Source organism: Oreochromis aureus, linkage group 14, assembly GCF_013358895.1.
Source record: "Oreochromis aureus strain Israel breed Guangdong linkage group 14, ZZ_aureus, whole genome shotgun sequence".
In the NCBI taxonomy this organism is placed as follows: domain Eukaryota; kingdom Metazoa; phylum Chordata; class Actinopteri; order Cichliformes; family Cichlidae; genus Oreochromis; species Oreochromis aureus.
The window spans coordinates 37,188,493-37,211,347 of record NC_052955.1 but is presented as its reverse complement, the minus strand read 5'-3'; the positions used below and the strand labels follow the sequence as shown (position 1 = coordinate 37,211,347).

At 39.7% G+C, this 22,855-nt stretch overlaps 1 protein-coding gene across 2 annotated transcripts in view; it reads right to left on the bottom strand.

Moving 5' to 3' along the window:
* nf1a (neurofibromin 1a) overlaps positions 1-22,855 on the bottom strand; it is a 154,244-nt gene that overhangs the window by 119,116 nt on the left and 12,273 nt on the right. For both annotated transcript variants that reach the window (XM_039622674.1, XM_039622675.1), the window contains exons 3-4: positions 18,545-18,628; positions 10,491-10,687 (exon numbers count right to left, since the gene is read on the bottom strand). In XM_039622674.1, the coding sequence (XP_039478608.1) occupies positions 10,491-10,687; positions 18,545-18,628 (281 nt within the window). The remainder of the gene's footprint in view (positions 1-10,490; positions 10,688-18,544; positions 18,629-22,855) is intronic.

Here is a 22,855-nt window from a genome sequence, read left to right as displayed (position 1 = left end):
ACGTCCGATCTGATGTCACATTGATGGAATTCATGCGTTTAACCACCAGGTAACATTTCGTCTTATTCAATCATGATTATAGTCGTCCCACTAGGTGGCACTCTAACCTTTATTGAAAAATGGAATAACAAACATTTCCGAGCTCGAGTCTCATCACACCTGTGAACTTTGGGAGAGATTGGACATTCTGTTTTTGAGTGACAGCAGATTACTGCTTTTTGGTGAGTGATTGAAACTCCACGTGCAGCCATGACCACCCCGTTTCCCTGAACGTAAAAAGCTTCGCAATTTAACATCACAAAGTTCTTTAGATTACACGCACTTGAAATTGCGGCAATATGATGAAATCCCTTGGAGGAGTTCGTCAAAGAACGGTGCCTGAAAAGAAGGGAAAATCTCGCCAAAATGACATTAATTTTAAAATGGCTGACTTCCTGTTGGATTTGGGATATTGCTCCAAGAGACTTTTTTGTACATCTTTGTAGCTCCTATAAGCTTACCAGGTTTCAGACTCATAGATTAAACACAGAGCAGGGGCTGATGATTTGAAATTTTGTAGGGGGCGCTGTGGAGCCATTTTGCACTATTCAATGAAAATGTTATAATAACAAGAAAGCGTTCATCACATTGGAGGTGTGCGGCAAATTTCACGACATTTTAAACTTTTCAAGCCCCTCAAAAGCAACTTCATTGTTCATGATGAACCGCGTTGCCACCGGGGTGCGCCGTTCAGTTTAAAGTCACAGTTTTCTCACTGAAGCATCATGAGGGACTGATGGTGATATTCACCGCTTTTGAGGTGGCCACGATGAACATGTGAAAATCAGTACAACAAAGTGAAAGACATGACATTTCCTGTTGCCACTAGGTGGCGCTCTGCGTATTCCTGACAATGGGCACATCAATCTGTTCAGGGCGGGTCTGACATCATGCCTTTAAAGTCTGGTTCTGATCAGACTGGATTTCATTGAGTTATACTAACTTGTTTCTTCATGGCGAGACATCAAAGTTCGCCATGCTGCTGGGGTCACACCCTTTCGCGAAAAGTCACAGTTTTCACTGTAACCTAAGACCAACTCATTAAGACTTTTCTGGAGAAATTTGAGGCAGCAGATGTCACCGATCACAATACTGTACTCCAAAGTGTAAAACATGACACTTCCTGTTCCCACTAGGTGGCGCTGTCCCTGATGTCAAATATGGCAGTTGAAATATGTTCAGGGGTGGAGCCTTATCATATGTGTGCTCTTTGGTCCAGGTCGGACCATGTATGAGGGAATGAGAGACAATACGATTTTCATGGCGAGTCATCGAAATTCGCCGTGGCGCCACGTCCTCACCGTATCACGAAAACTCAAAAGCTCCGCAATTTAACATGGCCCAGGTGTGTAGTTGGCACTGTCTAAATATGAAGTTTCTATGACAAAATCCCAAGGAGGAGTTCGCAAAAGTTCGAGGCATGGAAATGGCAAAATTGGAGCCAAAATGTAACCTTCACTTCCAAATGGCGGACTTCCTGTTGGGTTTAGGACATGGCCATAATAGACTTTTTGTGCGTCTCCAAAGCGTTAGATATGTGTTCGAGTTTTATACATGTAGGTCATACCCATCTCGGGGCTCGCGTTTCTCATTTTTCTAGGTGGCGCTACTGAGCCAATTTTCCCTGGACATGTCTACGGACATTAAAATACGTAAATTTTCACCAGACCTGACGCGTGTGCAAAATTTTATGAGTTTTTGAGCATGTTTAGGCCCTCAAAAGGCCGATTCATTTGCCGAAATAATAATAATAATAATTAAAGCTGCAAGCAGCGATATGAGGGCCCTCGCACCCCGGCGCATCGAGCCAAGCCCAACACCTAAAACCAGCGCTTCGATCTGATGTCACATTGATGGAATTCATGCATTTAACCACCAGCTAAAATTTCATCTCATTCAACCATTATTATAGTCGTCCCACTAGGTGGCGCTCTAACCATTACTGACAAATGGCATAACAAACATTTCCGAGCTCGAGTCTCATCACGCCTGCGACCTTTGGGAGAGATTGGACATTGTGTTTTTGAGCGACAGCAGGTTACTGCTTTTGGCGAGGATTGAAACTCCACGTGCGCCCATGACCACCCGTTTCCCTGAGCGTAAAAAGCTTCGCAATTTAACATCACAAAGGTCTTTAGATTCCACACACTGGAGATCGCGTAAATCTAATGAAATCCCTTGGAGGAGTTCGTCAAAGTATGAGGCCTGAAAAGAGGGGAAAATGTCACCAAATTTACACATTAATTTTAAAATGGCTGACTTCCTGTTGGATTTGGGATATTGCTCCAAGAGACTTTTTGTACATCTTGATATCTCCAATAAGCTTGCCAGGTTTCAAACTCATACATAAAACACAGAGCAGGGGCTGTTGTTTTGAAATTTTGTAGGGGCGCTGTGGAGCCTTTTTGCGCTGTTCAAGGAAAAGAAACATATAAAAAGAAATCCCTCATCACATTAGAGGTGTGTGCCAAATTTCAAGACTTTTTAAACTTTTCAAGCCCCTCAAAAGCCACTTCATCTTTCATGGTGAACTGCGTTGCCACCAGGGTGCGCCGTTCAGTTTATAGTCACAATTTTCTCACTGAAGCATCAAGAGGGACTGATGGTGATATTCACCGCTTTTGAGGTGGCCACGATGAACCTGTGAAAATCAGTACAACAAAATGAAAGACATGACATTTCCTGGTGCCACTAGGTGGCGCTCTACGTATTCCTGACAATGGGCATATCAATCTGTTCAGGGCGGGTCTGACATCATCCCTGTAAAATCTGGTACTGATCAGATTGGATTTCATTGAGTTACACTAATTTGTTTCTTCATGGCGAGACCTCAATGTTCGCCATGCTGCTGGGGTCACACCCTTCAGCGAAAACTCACAGTTTTCTCTGTAACCCAAGACCAACTCCTTAAGGCTTTCCTGGAGAAATTTGAGGCTGCAGATGTCACCCATTACAATACTGTACCCCAAAGTGTAAAACATGACATTTCCTGTTCCCACTAGGTGGCGCTGTCCCTGATGTCAAATATGGCAGTTGAAATATGTTCAGGGGTGGAGCCTTATCATATGTGTGCTCTTTGGTCCACATCGGACCATGTATGAGGGAATGAGAGACGATAAGATTTTCATGGCGAGTCATCGAAATTCGCCGTGGCGCCACGGCCTCACAGTATCGCGAAAACTCAAAAGCTCCGCAATTTAACATGGCCCAGGTGTGTAGTTGACACTGACCAAATATGAAGCTTATATAATCAAACCCAAAGGAGGAGTTCGAAAAAGTTCGAGGCATGGAAATGGCAAAATTAGAGCCAAAATGTCACCTTCACTTCCAAATGGCGGACTTCCTGTTGGGTTTGCGTCAATGGGCCCCAGACTTTTTGTTCGTTCGTCTTGGCATGATACATGTGTGCCAGATTTCAGACATGTAGCTCAAACGATGTGTTCGTAGGGCTGCATTTAACAAGGCATAGGTGGCGCTCTACAGCCATTTCCCAGTGCTCATATGTAAAACCAATAAAATACAAAATTTTTCACCAGACCTGGCATGTGTGCAAAATTTCAAGAGTTTTTGAGCATGTTAAAGCCCTCAAAAAGGCCCTTGTTTTGCCTGAATAATAATAATAATAATAATAATTAAAGCTGCAAGCAGCGATATGAGGGCCCTCGCACCCCCGGCGCGTCGAGCCAAGCCCAACACCTAAAACCAGCGCTTCCGATCTGATGTCACATTGATGGAATTCATGCATTTAACCACCAGCTAAAATTTCATCTCATTCAACCATTATTATAGTCGTCCCACTAGGTGGCGCTCTAACCATTACTGACAAATGGCATAACAAACATTTCCGAGCTCGAGTCTCATCACGCCTGCGACCTTTGGGAGAGATTGGACATTGTGTTTTTGAGCGACAGCAGGTTACTGCTTTTTGGCGAGTGATTGAAACTCCACGTGCCGCCATGACCACCCCGTTTCCCTGAACGTAAAAAGCTTCGCAATTTAACATCACAAAGGTCTTTAGATTCCACACACAGGAGATCGCGTAAATCTAATGAAATCCCTTGGAGGAGTTCGTCAAAGTATGAGGCCTGAAAAGAGGGAAAAAATGTCGCCAAATTTACACATTAATTTTAAAATGGCTGACTTCCTGTTGGATTTGGGATATTGCTCCAAGAGACTTTTTGTACATCTTGATATCTCCAATAAGCTTGCCAGGTTTCAAACTCATACATAAAACACAGAGCAGGGGCTGTTGTTTTGAAATTTTGTAGGGGGCGCTGTGGAGCCATTTTGCGCTGTTCAAGGAAAATGAACATATAAAAGAAATCCCTCATCACATTAGAGGTGTGCGCCAAATTTCAAGACTTTTAAACTTTTCAAGCCCCTCAAAAGCCACTTCATCTTTCATGGTGAACTGTGTTGCCACCAGGGTGCGCCGTTCAGTTTATAGTCACAATTTTCTCACTGAAGCATCAAGAGGGACTGATGGTGATATTCACCGCTTTTGAGGTGGCCACGATGAACCTGTGAAAATCAGTACAACAAAATGAAAGACATGACATTTCCTGGTGCCACTAGGTGGCGCTCTACGTATTCCTGACAATGGGCATATCAATCTGTTCAGGGCGGGTCTGACATCATCCCTGTAAAATCTGGTACTGATCAGATTGGATTTCATTGAGTTACACTAATTTGTTTCTTCATGGCGAGACCTCAATGTTCGCCATGCTGCTGGGGTCACACCCTTCAGCGAAAACTCACAGTTTTCTCTGTAACCCAAGACCAACTCCTTAAGGCTTTCCTGGAGAAATTTGAGGCTGCAGATGTCACCCATTACAATACTGTACCCCAAAGTGTAAAACATGACATTTCCTGTTCCCACTAGGTGGCGCTGTCCCTGGTGTCAAATATGGCAGTTGAAATATGTTCAGGGGTGGAGCCTTATCATATGTGTCCACTTTGGTCAAGGTCGGACAATGTATGACAGAACGAGAGGCAATAAGATTTTCATGGCGAGTCATCGAAATTCGCCGTGGCGCCACACGACCTCACAGTAACCCGAAAACTCAAAAGCTCCGCAATTTAACATGGCCCAGGGGTGTAGTTGACACTGACCAAATATGAAGCTTGTACGATGAAATTCCAATGAGGAGTTCGCAAAAGTTCGAGGCATGGAAATGGCAAAATTAGAGCCAAAATGTCACCTTCACTTCCAAATGGCGGACTTCCTGTTGGGTTTAGGACATGGCCATAATAGACTTTACGTGCGTCTCTCGAGCGTTAGATATGTGTTCGAGTTTTATACATGTAGGTCATACCCATCTCGGGGCTCGCGTTTCTCATTTTTCTAGGTGGCGCTACTGAGCCAATTTTCCCTGGACATGTCTCACGGACATTAAAATACGTAAATTTTCACCAGACCTGACGCGTCTGCAAAATTTCATGAGTTTTCGAGCATGTTTAGGCCCTCAAAAGGCCGATTCATTTGAAATAAAATAATAATAATAATAATAATAATAATAATAATAATAATAATAATAATAATAATAATAATAATAATAAGAAACAGAGCAGATACAATAGGGCCTTCGCACTTTTGTGCTCGGGCCCTAATAATAATAATAATTAAAGCTGCAAGCAGCGATATGAGGGCCCTCGCACCCCGGTAGCGTCGAGCCAAGCCCAACACCTAAAACCAGCGCTTCCGATCTGATGTCACATTGATGGAATTCATGCATTTAACCACCAGCTAAAATTTCATCTCATTCAACCATTATTATAGTCGTCCCACTAGGTGGCGCTCTAACCATTACTGACAAATGGCATAACAAACATTTCCGAGCTCGAGTCTCATCACGCCTGCGACCTTTGGGAGAGATTGGACATTGTGTTTTTGAGCGACAGCAGGTTACTGCTTTTGGCGAGTGATTGAAACTCCACGTGCCGCCATGACCACCCGTTTCCCTGAGCGTAAAAGCTTCGCAATTTAACATCACAAAGGTCTTTAGATTCCACACACAGGAGATCGCGTAAATCTAATGAAATCCCTTGGAGGAGTTCGTCAAAGTATGAGGCCTGAAAAGAGGGAAAATGTCGCCAAATTTACACATTAATTTTAAAATGGCTGACTTCCTGTTGGATTTGGGATATTGCTCCAAGAGACTTTTTGTACATCTTGATATCTCCAATAAGCTTGCCAGGTTTCAAACTCATACATAAAACACAGAGCAGGGGCTGTTGTTTTGAAATTTTGTAGGGGGCGCTGTGGAGCCATTTTGCGCTGTTCAAGGAAAATGAACATATAAAAGAAATCCTCATCACATTAGAGCTGTGCGCCAAATTTCAAGACTTTTAAACTTTTCAAGCCCCTCAAAAGCCACTTCATCTTTCATGGTGAACTGCGTTGCCACCAGGGTGCGCCGTTCAGTTTATAGTCACAATTTTCTCACTGAAGCATCAAGAGGGACTGATGGTGATATTCACCGCTTTTGAGGTGGCCACGATGAACCGGTGAAAATCAGTACAACAAAATGAAAGACATGACATTTCCTGGTGCCACTAGGTGGCGCTACGTATTCCTGACAATGGGCATATCAATCTGTTCAGGGCGGGTCTGACATCATCCCGTAAAATCTGGTACTGATCAGATTGGATTTCATTGAGTTACACTAATTTGTTTCTTCATGGCGAGACCTCAATGTTCGCCATGCTGCTGGGGTCACACCCTTCAGCGAAAACTCACAGTTTTCTCTGTAACCCAAGACCAACTCCTTAAGGCTTTCCTGGAGAAATTTGAGGCTGCAGATGTCACCCATTACAATACTGTACCCCAAAGTGTAAAACATGACATTTCCTGTTCCCACTAGGTGGCGCTGTCCCTGATGTCAAATATGGCAGTTGAAATATGTTCAGGGGTGGAGCCTTATCATATGTGTCCACTTTGGTCAAGGTCGGACAATGTATGACAGAGCGAGAGGCAATAAGATTTTCATGGCGAGTCATCGAAATTCGCCGTGGCGCCACGACCTCACAGTAACCCGAAAACTCAAAAGCTCCGCAATTTAACATGGCCCAGGTGTGTAGTTGACACTGACCAAATATGAAGCTTGTACGATGAAATTCCAATGAGGAGTTCGCAAAAGTTCGAGGCATGGAAATGGCAAAATTAGAGCCAAAATGTCACCTTCACTTCCAAATGGCGGACTTCCTGTTGGGTTTAGGACATGGCCATAATAGACTTTTATGTGCGTCTCCGAGCGTTAGATATGTGTTCGAGTTTTATACATGTAGGTCATACCCATCTCGGGGCTCGCGTTTCTCATTTTTCTAGGTGGCGCTACTGAGCCAATTTTCCCTGGACATGTCTCACGGACATTAAAATACGTGAATTTTCACCAGACCTGACGAGTCTGCAAAATTTCATGAGTTTTCGAGCATGTTTAGGCCCTCAAAAGGCCGATTCATTTGCCGAAATAATAATAATAATAATAATAATAATAATAATAATAATAATAATAATAAGAAACAGAGCAGATACAATAGGGCCTTCGCACTTTTGTGCTCGGGCCCTAATAATGATAATAAACAGAGCAGATACAATAGGGCCTTCACACTCTCAGTGCTCGGGCCCTAATAATAATAAACAGAGCAGATACAATAGGGCCTTCGCACTCTCAGTGCTCGGGCCCTAATAATACAGGGTGCATTGAAAAGAATCGTGTGGTTTCAAAGGCTTTATATTTTGAAGTAATGGCCAAAGAAGCTTTTGGTAAATTTTAAAATACATGGCTGAATAAGAAGTTTTAAATAGACGTATGTTCACAAGTGCTCAATGTGTCCCCCTCTGGACCCATGCTATGTTTAAAGTATTTGTTGAGTCACATTTAAGTCAGAGAAGAGCCAAGGGCTCAGAGATGAGCTTGAGAAGATGTGGAGGGTGAAGGTAACAGTGGTCACAGTAGTAATCGGAGCCCTAGGTGTCCGTCCATAGTACTGCATTCACATCATCTACTAGATCTTCCAAGGGTACTTCACGTAGTCTTGGTAACCGGCTACGGAGTAGGGGTGGGTTTTAATAATCGATTCATCGATTAAAATCGATTCTGGCTTGAATAGCGTGAAATCGATTCATTAAAATCCTGAATCGATTTTTTAATATAAATTTATTTTGCCCGAAACGCCAGAATCTCAGGTGAAACCTCACAAAATTTCAACAACCACCTAACAGCTAAGACAGTAAATGAGAGCAGGAACACGGATTCTGCACAAGGACGTAAACACACAGCGCGGACCCGCGGATCAGAATCAGTGAGATGTCGCCTTTCTCACCCGACGGGCGCTGCAGCTTTAAGCGGCTGCGCGCGCTCCCGTGGACGGCAATCACTTTCTGGCAGACAATCACTTTTTGGCACAACAACTGCACGGACACGGTCAGGGCTGAAAGCCGACAGCTCGCTGATTCTGATGTTTCGGCGGGTCTGCGCTTTGTGTTCACGCCCTTTTTGCGCTGATTCTAAAGCTGTTAGTTTTATCTCTCTCCAAACAATATTGACTGAACCAGCAGCAAAAGAAGATCCAAACTACGCTTCACATAAACATCGTCATGAAATCACTCTGACTTTTACTGTTTTGCTTCCACCATGATAAAATCACACTTCATGCACAGCTCTCTCTCTCTCTCTCTCTCTCTCTGTACTTCAAGAACAGTTTCCAGTCTAAAAATCTGTTTTCTGCATTATTCGCTTGCTTGTTACGCACAAGTCTACTGTTGTTTACAGCGCTGTCGGCCGCTGTTTTTGTTTTTTTCATTTTACATACTTCCGAAAAGAAAACCTAATTTCTGCCGTTCAATACTGAACAAATTTAAACTTTTTAAAATTATGCAAAATGCAAAACGCTTAGCCGTGTCTCTAATAAAACCGTTGTAACGTCAGAGGTAACGTTCATATGTTGATTAATGGTTTTCTTTCGTTTCTGATGTACTGCAGAATATTTTTGTAAAATCCCAGGCCAGGAAAACCACCTTCATGTTTTTCTGTGTTTTATCTTCAGCTACTTTGACACAAAGGCATCTGCTGTGACACTTACACCTTTGATAAAGTCTTGCGTGTGTCAGCTTCCTTTTTATAGATACAAAAATATGTAAATGTACTGATCTGAATTATAATATTTCTGACTGTCAAAATTTCCCAGATTCAAATTGAATTGAATCGAATCGAATTGAATCGAATCGTGGATCGAATCGATTCGGGACCTTGTGAATCGGAAACGAATCGATTCTAGAAATCAGTGACGATACCCAGCCCTACTACAGAGGATCCAGGTTTCAAGCTTCACCATGATCTTATCTTTCAGGTCAGTTCTTCAATCGCACCTGGGGCTTGGTATCTCGCAAGATACCTTGTGTTGAGTGTTGTACCTCGTGAATCTCTAGCCATAAGAGCAATCCTTTCTCCGAATGTTGGAAAACTGGGGTACTAGTTGTTTCGTCGTCAATGTGGATGCTGGGTATCGAAGACTCCATAAGGCTATCATCCTATTCCTATGCATAGTAGCATTCAAATAGCGCCCTATTTTCGTCTCTTGCCCATTGATGCTTTCTGGTTCGAGTAGCCCACTTCTCATCAGCATGGCCTGGTTCCTTGACACCTGATGCAGACCTTGTTAATCCAGGCGATGTCCAAGCCGGTATGTCTTCATATTTATCTCTGTCACTCATGGCTGTGGTAGGCTTGGTTAGCATGAGGGGTCTAGCCTAGCACCCGTGTGTGTGTGTGTGTGTGTGTGTGTGTGTGTGTGTGTGTGTGTGTGTGTGTGTGTGTGTGTAGACACATTTTGCAATGACACTTAAAACTGATCTCAGGTGCATCGTTTTCATGGATCATCTGTCAGATGCAATCAGATCATCTGCAACTTGACTGCAATCCACCTGGCATAAAGGTATTAATTCAGTCAACTGGACATGGATTTAGAAAGGCACACGCCTGTATATATAGAGTTTCCATTGATGACAGTGTATGTCAGAGCACTAGCCAATCCATGAAGTCCAATGAATTATTCTGTTATGCAATATTATTTTTAATATGTCTACAAGCATTTCAAGGAATTTTTTTCACTTTGTCATAGGGTATTGTGTGTAAAATTTTGGAGAAAGTGTTGTGAATGCTTGGACCATATATATTGCTTAATTTTTTTATTAGACCTTTAAACAGATTAGAAATCTGTTAAAGACACGTTTTAAACTAATAATTATCTAATTCACTGAACTAAATTCACACTTTTAAAAAAAATTTGCGTAGGCACATTGGACTTCTTTGAGAAGTTAGAAATTCATTATACTCATCATTAAAAGATTTGATGTAGTTTTTCAACCGCAAACCCTCTATGCCACCGATTTATTTCTTTTCATTTTATATATTTACACAACAAATGACAGAGTTGGGTGAATGCGCTACCTGGTCGAAATGCGGCTAAAAACGGCGCTGAAGTTGTTGGAGCTCAGAGAGAAGAGGACAGCCGAAGCTGAGGCTCGTAGCTCAGCAGCATGCTGGTGCTGGTGCCCCTCACGATACGTGTGAATGAAATGGCAGATCTCTGGCAGCAGCTGTTTGACCAGCATGGTTTCATCCAGACGCAAGCAGTCCTTAGATTGCTGAGAAGGGAAAACAAAGAGGAAGATAATCAACAAAAGGGCTACATGATGTTTAAATGGCATTTTGATTGGGAAGCTATTTGAAATTACAAACACAGCCCTAGTACAAACTATTGAGAGGTACCAGGCTTCAGTCATTTTTGTGAAAACCAAAGGTAAACTAGAAAAATTTGCATTTCCTGCGAAAATGCTGTGTGGATGCCGGAACGCTGAAGCTGTCTACTGAAAATGACAGAAAAATTTGAAAAGCTGCAAAAATTTTGAAAATTCTGAAAACAGGTAAAAAAACAGAAACTTTTGCTGAAAAGAGGTTAAAAGGCAAAGATTCTCTTTAAAAAGGGTAAAGAAGTACAAATTTGTACTGAAAAGAGGTCAAAAGGTTTCTTCTGAAATGAAGAGAAGATACTGAGATTTGTACTGATGAGAGGTGAAAGGCTGAAAATCTTGCTTAAAATATGTGAATCAGCAGAATTTCTACTGAAAACAGGTAAAGTAGAACGTTGCACTGAAAACAGGTGAATCAGCAGAATTTTTGCTAAATTTTTTTTTTGCAATTTAACAAAATTGGACAATTTTCTGCAGCTTTTCAGCCTCATTGCCTCAAAAAAATTTTTTTCTGTTGAAAACACCTGAAAAAGCTGGGATTTGTGCTGAAAAGGAGTGAAAAAACTCACAATTCTGCTGAAACGGGGTGAAGAAGAGTTAAATAAATTGAACTGACAAATGCGATGATATGGCAGAAATACTATGATTGGGTACAAATACTATGATTTGGCACAAGTACTATGATTTAGTAGAAATACTCTGATTTGGCAGAAATATTATGATTTGGGAATAATATTGCGTTTTAGCACAACTACTGAGATTTGATTGAAATACTATGATTTCAAAAAAAATATGACTTTGTACAAATACAATGTTTTGGCACAAATACTATGATTTGGTTCAAATGCTATGATTTGAAAAAAATACTATGATTTGGCAGAAATACTATTATTTAGTTGAAATACTATGATTTACCAGAAATACTATGCCTTAGTAGTAATACTATAACATAACAGATATATGATGATTTTGCAGACATTCTGGTTTTACACAAATACTATAATGTGGCAGAAATACTATGTTTTAGCACAAATACTATGATTTGCTATAAATACTATGATTTGGCACATATACTGTATTCAGCAGATATACTATAACAAAATAGAGAGTCTACGACTTAGTAGTAATACTATAACATAACAGATATACTATGATTTTTCAGACAGTCTATGTTTTTGCACAACTAGCACAATGTGGCAGAAATACTATGATTTGGCACAAGTACTATGATTTAGTACAAATACTCTTATTGGCACAAATACCATGTTTCAGTATAAATACTATGATTTGGCAATAATACTGCGTTTCAGCACAACTACTGAGATTTGATTGAAATACTATGATTTAGAAGAAATACTATGATTTTGTACAAATACTACTATGTTTTGGTTCGAATACTATGATTTGCAAAAAATACTATGATTTGGCACAAGTACCATGATTTACTACAAATACTATGAATTGGCAGAAATACTGTGACTTAGTAGTAACACTTTAACATAACAGATATACTGTTATTTTGCAGACATAGTATGTTTTTGCACATATACTACGATTTTGCTCAAATACTATGAAATTGCAGTAATACTATGATTTTGAAGGAATACCATGATTAGGCAGAAATACTATGCCTTAGTAGTAATACTATGACATAACAGATATACTGTGATTTAACAGACAATATGGTTTTGCACCAATACTACGATTTCGCTCAAATACTATGAAATTGCAGTAATACTATGATTGTGAAGGAATACTATGATTTGGTAGAAATACTATGCGTTAGTAGTAATACTGTAACATAACAGATATGCTGTGATTTTGCAGACAGTATGTTTTAGGACAAATATTACGATTTTGCTCAAATACTATGAAACTGCAGTACTACAATGATTTTGAAGGAATACTATGATTTGGTAGAAATACTACGCCTTAGTACTAATACTATAACATAGCAGTTATAATGTGATTTTGCAGACATGCTGTGTTTTTGCACAAATACTACAATTTGGCAGAAATACTATATTTGGGCACAAATACTATGATTTGCTATAAATACTATTATTTGGCACATATACTATAATCAGCAGATATAGTGTAACATAACAAAAATTCTACGACTTAGTAGTAATACTATAACAAGAGAAATTTTAATTGGACAAAAATAACATGATTTGGCACAAATACCATGATTTGGGCAAAAAAATACCATGATTTGGCACAAATACAATGATATGGCAGAAATACTATGATTGGGTACAAATACTATGATTTGGCACAAGTACTATGACTTAGTACAAATACTATGATTTGGCAGAAATACTATGATTTAGCAGAAATACTATGTTTTAACATAAATAATATCTTTTGACACAAATGTCTGCTAAAAGGTACTATTTCTGCTTTTTAGCAGAAATACTGTAATTTTGCACAAATACTATGATTTGGGATAAATACTATGATTTGGCAGATATACTATATTCAGCAAATATACTATAACATAACACACATTCCTCCACTTAGTAGTAATACTATAACATAAAATAAATATTATGGTTTTGCCCCAAAACCATGATTTGGCACAAGCACCATGATTTTTCAAAAATACTATGATTTAGCAGAAATACTATGATTGAGCAGAAGTACTAAGATGTAGTAGAAGTACTTTGATTTAGCACAAATACTATTATGGAGGAGTAATACTTTAACATGGGAGAAATATTGATACTCACACACACATACACAGAGAGCAAAGTGTACAGGGGCTGTTAAGAGTCTGGGCTTGGTATATCTAGGTCAGCTAAATTGGCTGCACCTGCTGTAATCAGCCCTTACACCAGGGGTGTCCAACTCCAGGCCTCGAGGGCCGGTGTCCTGCAGGTTTTAGATCTCACCCTGGGTCTACACACCTGAATCAAATGATTAGTTCATTACCAGGCCTCTGGAGAACTTCAGGACATGATGAGGAGGTCATTTAGCCATTTAAATCAGCTGTGATGGATCAAGGACTCATCTAAAACCTGCAGGACATCGGCCCTCGAGGCCTGGAGTTGGACACCCCTGCCTTACACACACAGACACAGAGAGAGGTATAAGTTTTCTGCAGTGTATTTCTTATAATTTGTGGGGGTTGAGTGGAAATTGAGCGAGTAGCAAGAAGTTGTTCAGACAAGTGGTGAAAATTCAGAAAGTTTCACTGTCCACTCTGAGTTAATTGCATAGCAACCATAGCAACGCATGTATTTTCTGAAAAATCACAATTTTGCAACTGAAAACTTAAAGAGGGATAAGATTAAAACAGTAGAAGATCTGAAAAGGCTGAATCAGACAGGAATAGCTCAATACTTTGAGAACATTTTAAAGTTTGAATGGAGTTTCTAGGTGAAAGTATGAGGATGTAGTTAAGTTTCAAAAACAAGCAAGTTTTAGCAGAATTGTGGAAGTTTTCCATTCATTTCAATGGGACAAATTAAAGGAAAAAAGTCTAATATTTTAAAAAGTATAACAATAATAAACACCAAAAGTCATAGCAGTCATTAGCAGAAAGAGCAGAACAGTTTAGAGTTTGAACAGAGAAAATCGGCTGAAAACTGAGGGAGTAGTTAAACGGCGAAATACGGAGCAACTAGAAGAATAAAGTATAAAGATAAAGAATAAAGAGAAACAGGAACTCAATAGTGTGGAAGCCCTTTGAGGGCATCCACACAATCAATCCCAGAGTCATGAGGGGAAATATTCATGAAAGAGAAGTGTACTTAGGGGTTTGTGTCTGCATGAGGAGAAACAGCAACAGAGACACTGAATAATTTCTGAGTTACAGTACATAATAGTATTAGTAGAAGAAGTAGTAGTAGTAGTAGTAGTGGTAGTAGTAGTGATAATGAAGCCTAAATTTGACAGACAACAACTTGCTACTATACCCCAGAAATTCAATGTGTCTGTTACAGTTTCTACTCACACAAATCTTAAATCAAATCTTTGATCTTTTTGCACTATATACTATTACAACCATTTGCCCCCTTCCTGATTTCTTAGTTTGTCATACATTTCTCACATGTTTCAGGTCATCAAACAAAGTCTAACACTAGATAAAGATAACCCAAGTGAATACAAAAAGCTCCTAAATGATTTAATTTATTAAGGTAAAAAAGTGCCCCAAAGCTACATGGCCCTATGGAAAAAAGCAATTGCCCTCTAAATCGAATCTTGGCACTCTTAGCACCAAGAACTGCTAAAGCAAATGGTTGAAAAGTTTGACCCAATGTCTTGGTATCATTGTGCTTCAGAGGGGTTTGCAGTTAACGACCTATGGTCTAGATTTAACACATAAGCGCAATTCCCCTGTTAGATGGTAAGAAATTGATTTTCCTGTACTGACAAAGGCTGTAACTAGACTTATTACTTGATTTTCTCCTTTGTTCTGCAGCTTAATATTGCTGCACGAGTCTAACAAGTGAATAGAGTGTTCCAGTAGAGCAGGGCGATATGGCCAAAAATATATATCACGATATATGTTTGAAAATTTGCAATAACAATATAACTGACGATATAATTTCTGCGAGACAAAATACAACTCCACAACTTTACTAGCGCAAAAAACACCCCCATCCATTTATTTTCACTTAAACAAGCAGCTGGTTTTTATGTGCATTAAAGCTATATAAAAAATTTAACAGTGCAAATGCAAATTCCTTGCTGAAAGTTTAACCAAAACGTATTTCCAGTAGAAATGGGCTGACATATCCTGAGCATAACCACGTATAATATCCACTGAAGTTAAAAAGAGGTGCTTTGCAACATTAAACTGCAGTATGCCAAATAAAAAAGTCAAATACGTATTTTTCAGACCATAAGGTGCACAGGATTATAAGGCACATTAAGCGAAACAAAGCAGTCAGATAACTCAAACTTTATTCAACTCATTCTTCTTCCTTCCTCCACTTCTGTACCATTGATTCATTAACGCTGTATTCTATCACAGCTGCCCATGTTGTTGCAATATATTAATGACTAAACTCATATTGTGGATGGATTTTCTCAGTTGTTCTCCTGACTGAGGTTTGGTCAGTTTACAGCATCCTGCCATGCGATTGCATTTGTCTCTAACCATCAGGAACCTTCACGTTTCCACTTTTATCGAGTGGAAAAGTGTTAGCGTTCATCCTCCAGCTTCACTGTTTATGTTATGCTAACATAGCTGTGTCGCTAGCGATCACGTCATTATATACCACCTAGCCCAACTTCGGTAACCCTACAAATGTCACTGCTGTTTAGTTTCCTGTCTTCATTTATGTTGGAAGTGATAGAGCTGTACGTTTGAATTTTTTCAGAAATCTCTCAGTCAGAACATGCTATATCATGCTTAGGTAACTAGCGAAACTAGCGAGCTAACTTCCACTAACTTCCTGCTAACTTCTAACTCCGTTAAATGTAATAAATTCAGTTTTCATGGATGCCTGGATGTTAAACTTCATAGTTACACCTGGTAAAGCAGCAATGCTGATCGTTTTATTAAAGATTAAAGAATTTAGACAGTTTTTAACTCTCAGTGATGCTGCAGTGTTCGTTTGACTTTGGGACCTGAAGCGGACGGAGTTTAGGACCCAGGTTACTTCCAGATTTATGAGCACCTTAGTCCGACAAATAGAGACTGTATCCCAATTAAGAGACCGCACGCTTGAAGGTACGCATTTTGAGTGCGATTACGTCACCGCCACGCAACGTCGGCTGTCCCAATTCAAAGTGTACTTCAAATGCATACTACAAATGCGCCGTCGATTTCCCCAAATACACACACATACACATATATCTCTCTCTCTCTCTATATATCTATATCTCTATATCTATCTATATCTATATATATCTATATGTATATCTATATATCTATATCTATATAGATATAGATAGATATATAGATATAAAAAATTAAACTATTGCGATAGGCCTCATCTCTCTTGTCCTCTTAAAAAAAAAAAGAAAAGAACAGCCAATCCAAATTAAGTAGCACAGAGCCGAACCAATCACAGCCGCAGCGTCACGTCACGTGACTTGTTACGTACAGCACAAGCGCCAAGGCGCACATGTGTATTTGTTTTTGCAGCCGTGCAGCCCGGGTAATGAAGGAAATGAGTTTGCCGACTAGAGAATAATCAACCGAGAGCGTGAGCGAAGGTTACCGAAGAAAAAACAGATGATGGTTCCAATGCTGGAGAGCTTGTCGAACGGAAGGGCCACAGAAGTTCCATAGTGTGAAGGTATTTCGGCTATTTCAAGTCTGACAAAAAACAGAGTAGCGCGCACTGTAAATTGTGCCGAAAGCAAGTCTGGAAATACAATAAACTGGTGCATGCTCAATCTCTGACTGAAAGCGCTAATTCGTCATTCGGCTTTTGTCAGACTAAAGTAACTGTTAAAACTGTTTGAAAAGTTAAGCTATACAACAAGGAGAGATTGAGAATTTCCTTTTAGTTCTCAGTTTATTTGATATTGACAAAAGTTAGTCAATTTTGTCTGTTCTTCTGTAAAACGACCTAAGATTTATTTTTAGAATTAATATTTTGTTTCTAAGTGGAATTGACAATTTAGTAGTCTGTTTTGTTTGTTCTATTTTGAAACTTAAACGCTTTAGCGGCTGCCTTTTGTGTAGTTTGCAATATTTGCCTTTATTTATCTGAAACTGAAGTCTCATGTTCCTTAAGTACATCTACCCTGTTGAACTTATTATGGGAAATAAATATTTTAATTAAAACAAGCTGCTAATTATTTCACATTTTACTTGTGAGCAACGGCACATTTAAATCTTACAAATATAGTTATTTGGCTTATATCGTGATATGTATCGTTATCGCCTAAAATGAAAAAAACATATCGTGATATGAAAAAAATCTTATATCGCCCAGCTCTAGTTTCACTCAACAATCCACTTTCCCCCTTCTCATTCTCCGTTGCCGCCGTGCTTTTTCGGGCATGTATGTATGAAAACAAAGGCATGCGTGTTTTACCCATATTCTATGGCGATATTTCATTTTCTTATCGTTGCCTAACATTGTACCGGTATTACTGTAAACGGTATAATATGGCCCAGCCCTATGTTCCAGTGATACAAAGTGATCCAGTGAACATGTTGACTTAAACAAACGAAACACATATTGCATTGGGGTTAAGAAACAACAAATGTAGTGGTTATAATATATTAAAATATATTAAAGGAACGACATTCGTCTCTGAGATGAAGCCTAGTAGAGTAGAAGAAGTTATAAAATGATATCGAATGGAAGTGAATGTACTTCAAATTTTTACTGAAGCACAGTATATATCAACAAAGTTAACTTCTACCAATTCCACTGGTAATTTTAATAAAATATATGTAATGTGTTAAAATGAATATACTTAATGTAAGTTCTATTATATCTATATTACACAGTCACAGTGAAATAAAACAAGTCTCATGAACTATCTTATCTACATTTTGCTCAACAATGCTGCTAGTGTCACGGCTGCTATGCAACAGGGGTGGCACTTCAAATGTTAGACTGTCTCATTTAATTGCCCCTGAAGATCACAAGCACTACACTATATTCTATTGCCATCTACTGACAAATTACGGAAAGCAAAATTCATAGTCAAGTCAATTTTGCCTTAGTTAGATATGGTCTTCAATAAGATGAGGTCACTTAGACATAACTAAGTTTGCTCAAGTGAATTTTTTTTTCCCGACAGAACAAAACCATATTGTGAGAGGGTAAAGCTCACCCCAGCCAGGCACTTCTTCAGGGTATCCAGAATGATGAGCTGAGAGAGGTAGAGGTTCTTCTCAGATGCTTCTCCAAATATCCGCTGTGAAGACAGGCAGTCATAACATCACTGAATTAGATCTTAAATCTTAGGGTGTTTTCACACCTATGCTTTTTAGTCTGCTGAAATCAAATTTTCATTCGTTTTCCACCGTTGTTAACTTCATTTGTGCAGATGTTAACACAGTAAATTCACTTAGGCGTAAGGCAAAAACAACCACACTGGGACCCTTTGGGGTGATCTCAGTCCAGTTCCGAACTCCAGAGTAATTTCTGTATGGTGGTAAATGCCATCCGTTACCCAGATATGCTTTGCATTCTGGGTAAGGGATGCAGACTTCTCCCACAACTCCACCCAGTGCTTCCTGCAGAAGTTCTGACAACTCTGCAATAGTAGGCCTCATTACTGATGGGGACAACAGGGAGTACAGAGAACTGACCCAAGACTTTGTGGACTGGTGCAAGCAGAAACACCTCCAGATCAACACTAGAAAAACCAAGGAGCTGGTGGTAGACTTCCACAGGCACAGGGTGGGAGATTCTAACAGCACTGAGCAGCTCCTTCAGTGGCTGGCCGGTGCACCCACGATGTGGGACGAAGAGATTCCGCATGTCTGTCCTTCCTACTGCTGTCAGACTCTACAGCATGGTCTTTGCAGACAGACACACATCCCATACACAACTGTAACGGTCTCCCTGATGTGATATGACTGAATTCATTTCATTAAGTGCTTTTAGATCTAAACTACGAATCCTTGAGGCCAAGTCCATAATATGCAACTGTTTTAATTAGATTGATTGTCATTTTAACTGCCTTTTTTTTTTGTTTTTTGTTTTTTTTAATTGAATTTTATTTTATTTGTTTTCTTTCACTTATTGTTGCATGTGTGTTGTTGATGCCTATGTTTGAGTAATCTCTGTAACTGTGAGACACCTGCTGCTGCCTATCTTGGCCAGGTCTCCCTTGAAAAAGAGGTTTTTAATCTCAATGGGATCTTCCTGGTTAAATAAAGGTTAATAAATAAATAAATAAAATATATTTCCAAATGCATTTTTTTCCTACTATAACAGATTTTGTACAGTATTTTATTCATTTTTGTGTAGTACTTTGTTCCATTGTATAAAGTATTTTATTCTTGTTGTATAGTCCGTTATTCTATTTTATCTTATCCTATTCTTTTGTATTTTTCTTAAGTTTTACTGCTCTTAAACTTGTACTTTCTGCTGTGACCAAAAAATTTCCCACATGTGGGACTAATAAAGGTTTATCTTATCTTATGTGACAGAGTACCATAGAGGAGCAGAGTACATGAACTGTAGTAAGCAGCCTTAATCAAGGTAACTCTCGTCTATGCACTACTTCCAATGTATGCTGTTAGATTTATATTGTTGATTGTCATTTATGCTTAGAAATATTTACTCATATATGCTTAGAAGTATATAATCATTTGTAGATTGAAAGAATGTCTCATCCTAGGAGGTCTGTAACAACTCTGTGTAGCATGAAGAGGGGAGTGCGTTCACTCCTCTTCAGAGTGTTCTGGCATAGATCACACACCTCCTAGGAGAGGTCGTATCTTCTCTTGCTGATATATGGTATAGCAAACACACGTATATCTGGTTAAGTATAAGAGCCTTTTGTTTAGATGGACCGCTAGACTCCTGGCACCAGCTTTGGGGAGTCTTCACAGGGTCACATCTCGACCCCCCCCCCACACACACACACACACACACGCTTACACAAAATCACAGGCAAGGTACTCTTTGTGTGTATGTATACGTCATATGTTAATGAACCTATGCATATTCATGTAACCTCAATAAAAGAGCAGTGTTACGGGAGAGCGGACGAGAGCAACTGGGGTCAAGCGAAGGAACGGCATTTGTTCAGTTCTCTCCCGTGCACGTAAAACATGAAGAACTTTGCCTACTCATGTCTTGCTTTGCTGTGTAATTACATTGTCTTCAACGTTCCAGCAAATAGGTTCAAGCTACAAACCTATCAATGCCTTTCTCCTATTTTTGTACAAACCGGATTCCAAAAAAGTTGGGACACTAAACAAATTGTGAATAAAAACTGAATGCAATGATGTGGAGATGGCAAATGTCAATATTCCATTCAGAATAGAACGTAGGTGACAGATCAAAAGTTTAATCCGAGAAAATGTATCAGTTTAAAGGAAAAATATGTTGATTCAAAATTTCACGGTGTCAACAAATCCCAAAAAAGTTGGGACAAGTAGCAATAAGAGGCTGGAAAAAGTAAATTTGAGCATAATGAAGAGCTGGAAGACCAATTAACACTAATTAGGTTAATTGGCAACATGATTGGGTATAAAAAGAGCTTCTCAGAGTGGCAGTGTCTCTCAGAAGCCAAGATGGGTAGAGGATCACCAATTCCCACAATGTTGCGCAGAAAGATAGTGAGGCAATATCAGAAAGGTGTTACCCAGCGAAAAATTGCAAAGACTTTGCAGTTATCATCATCAACTGTGCATAACATCATCCGAAGATTCAGAGAATCTGGAACAATCTCTGTGCGTAAGGGTCAAGGCGTAAACCCATACTGGACGCCCGTGATCTCCGGCCCTTAAGCGACACTGCACCACAAACAGGAATGCTACTGTAAAGGAAATCACAGAATGGACTCAGGAATACTTCCAGAAACCATTGTCAGTGAACACAATCCACTGTGCCATCCGCCGTTGCCAGCTGAAACTCTACAGTGCAAAGAAGAAGCCATTTCTAAGCAAGATCCACAAGCTCAGGCGTTTTCACTGGGCCAGGGATCATGTAAAATGGAGTGTGGCAAAATGGAAGACTGTTCTGTGGTCAGACGAGTCACGATTCGAAGTTCTTTTTGGAAATGTGGGACGCCATGTCATCCGGACCAAAGAGGACAAGGACAACCCAAGTTGTTATCAACGCTCAGTTCAGAAGCCTGCGTCTCTGATGGTATGGGGTTGCATGAGTGCGTGTGGCATGGGCAGCTTGCATGTCTGGAAAGGCACCATCAATGCAGAAAAATATATTCAGGTTCTAGAACAACATATGCTCCCATCCAGACGTCATCTCTTTCAGGGAAGACCCTGCAACCTTTTCAACAAGATAATGCCAGACCACATTCTGCATCAATCACAACATCATGGCTGCGTAGGAAAAGGATCCGGGTACTGAAATGGCCAGTCTGCAGTCCAGATCTTTCACCTATAGAGAACATTTGGCGCATCATAAAGAGGAAGGTGCGACAAAGAAGGCCCAAGACGATTGAACAGTTAGAGGCCTGTATTAGACACGAATGGGAGAGCATTCCTATTGCTAAACTTGAGAAACTGGTCTCCTCGGTCTCCAGACGTCTGTTGAGTGTGGAAGAAGAAGGGGAGATGCCACACAGTGGTGAAAATGGCCTTGTCCCAACTTTTTGGGGATTTGTTGACACCATGAATCACCATATTTTTCCCTTCAGATGATAAATTTTCTCAGTTTCAACTTTTGTTCCGTGATTTATGTTCTATTCTGAATAAAATGTTGACATTTGCCATCTCCACATCATTGCATTCAGTTTTTATTCACAATTTGTTTAGTGCCCCAACTTTTTTGGAATCCGGTTTGTACATTGTGTGCACAATTATTAGGCAAGTTGTATTTTTGAGGATTAATTTCTTTACTGAACAACTACAGTGCTCTCGGTCAATCCAAATTGTGAACCTAAACCTGAATGTTTAATAAAGTAAAAGTAAGGTTTTGTTTTTCTTAAGAGATTATACATACACAAGCACAATAATTAGGCAACTATTAGTGTGCAGCATTATTATGAAACTAAATGAAAAATCTAACATTTTCCCATCTCACTCGTTTATTTTCATCTGTTAGAGTGAGAATAATAAAACAACTCAAAATTTACATATAAACATTTCTGACATGTCAAAAACAAACAAACAAACAAACAAAAAACAATCAGTGACCAATATAGCCACCCTTCTTTTCAATAAGTGTCACAATCCTTCCATTCATGGAGTCTGTCAGTTTCTCGATCTGTTGTCGATCAACTTTTTATGGCGCAGCAACCACAGCCTCCCAGACACTGTTCAGAGAGGTGTATTGTTTTCCTACACTGTAAATTTCCCGTTTAAGCAGGGCCCACAGGTTCTCAATAGGGTTTAATGTCAGGTGATAAAGGAGGCCATGTCTCTACTTTTTCATCCTTAAGGCCTTTATTGGCTGGCCATGCAGTGGAGTATTTTGATGCATGCAATGGAGCATTATCCTG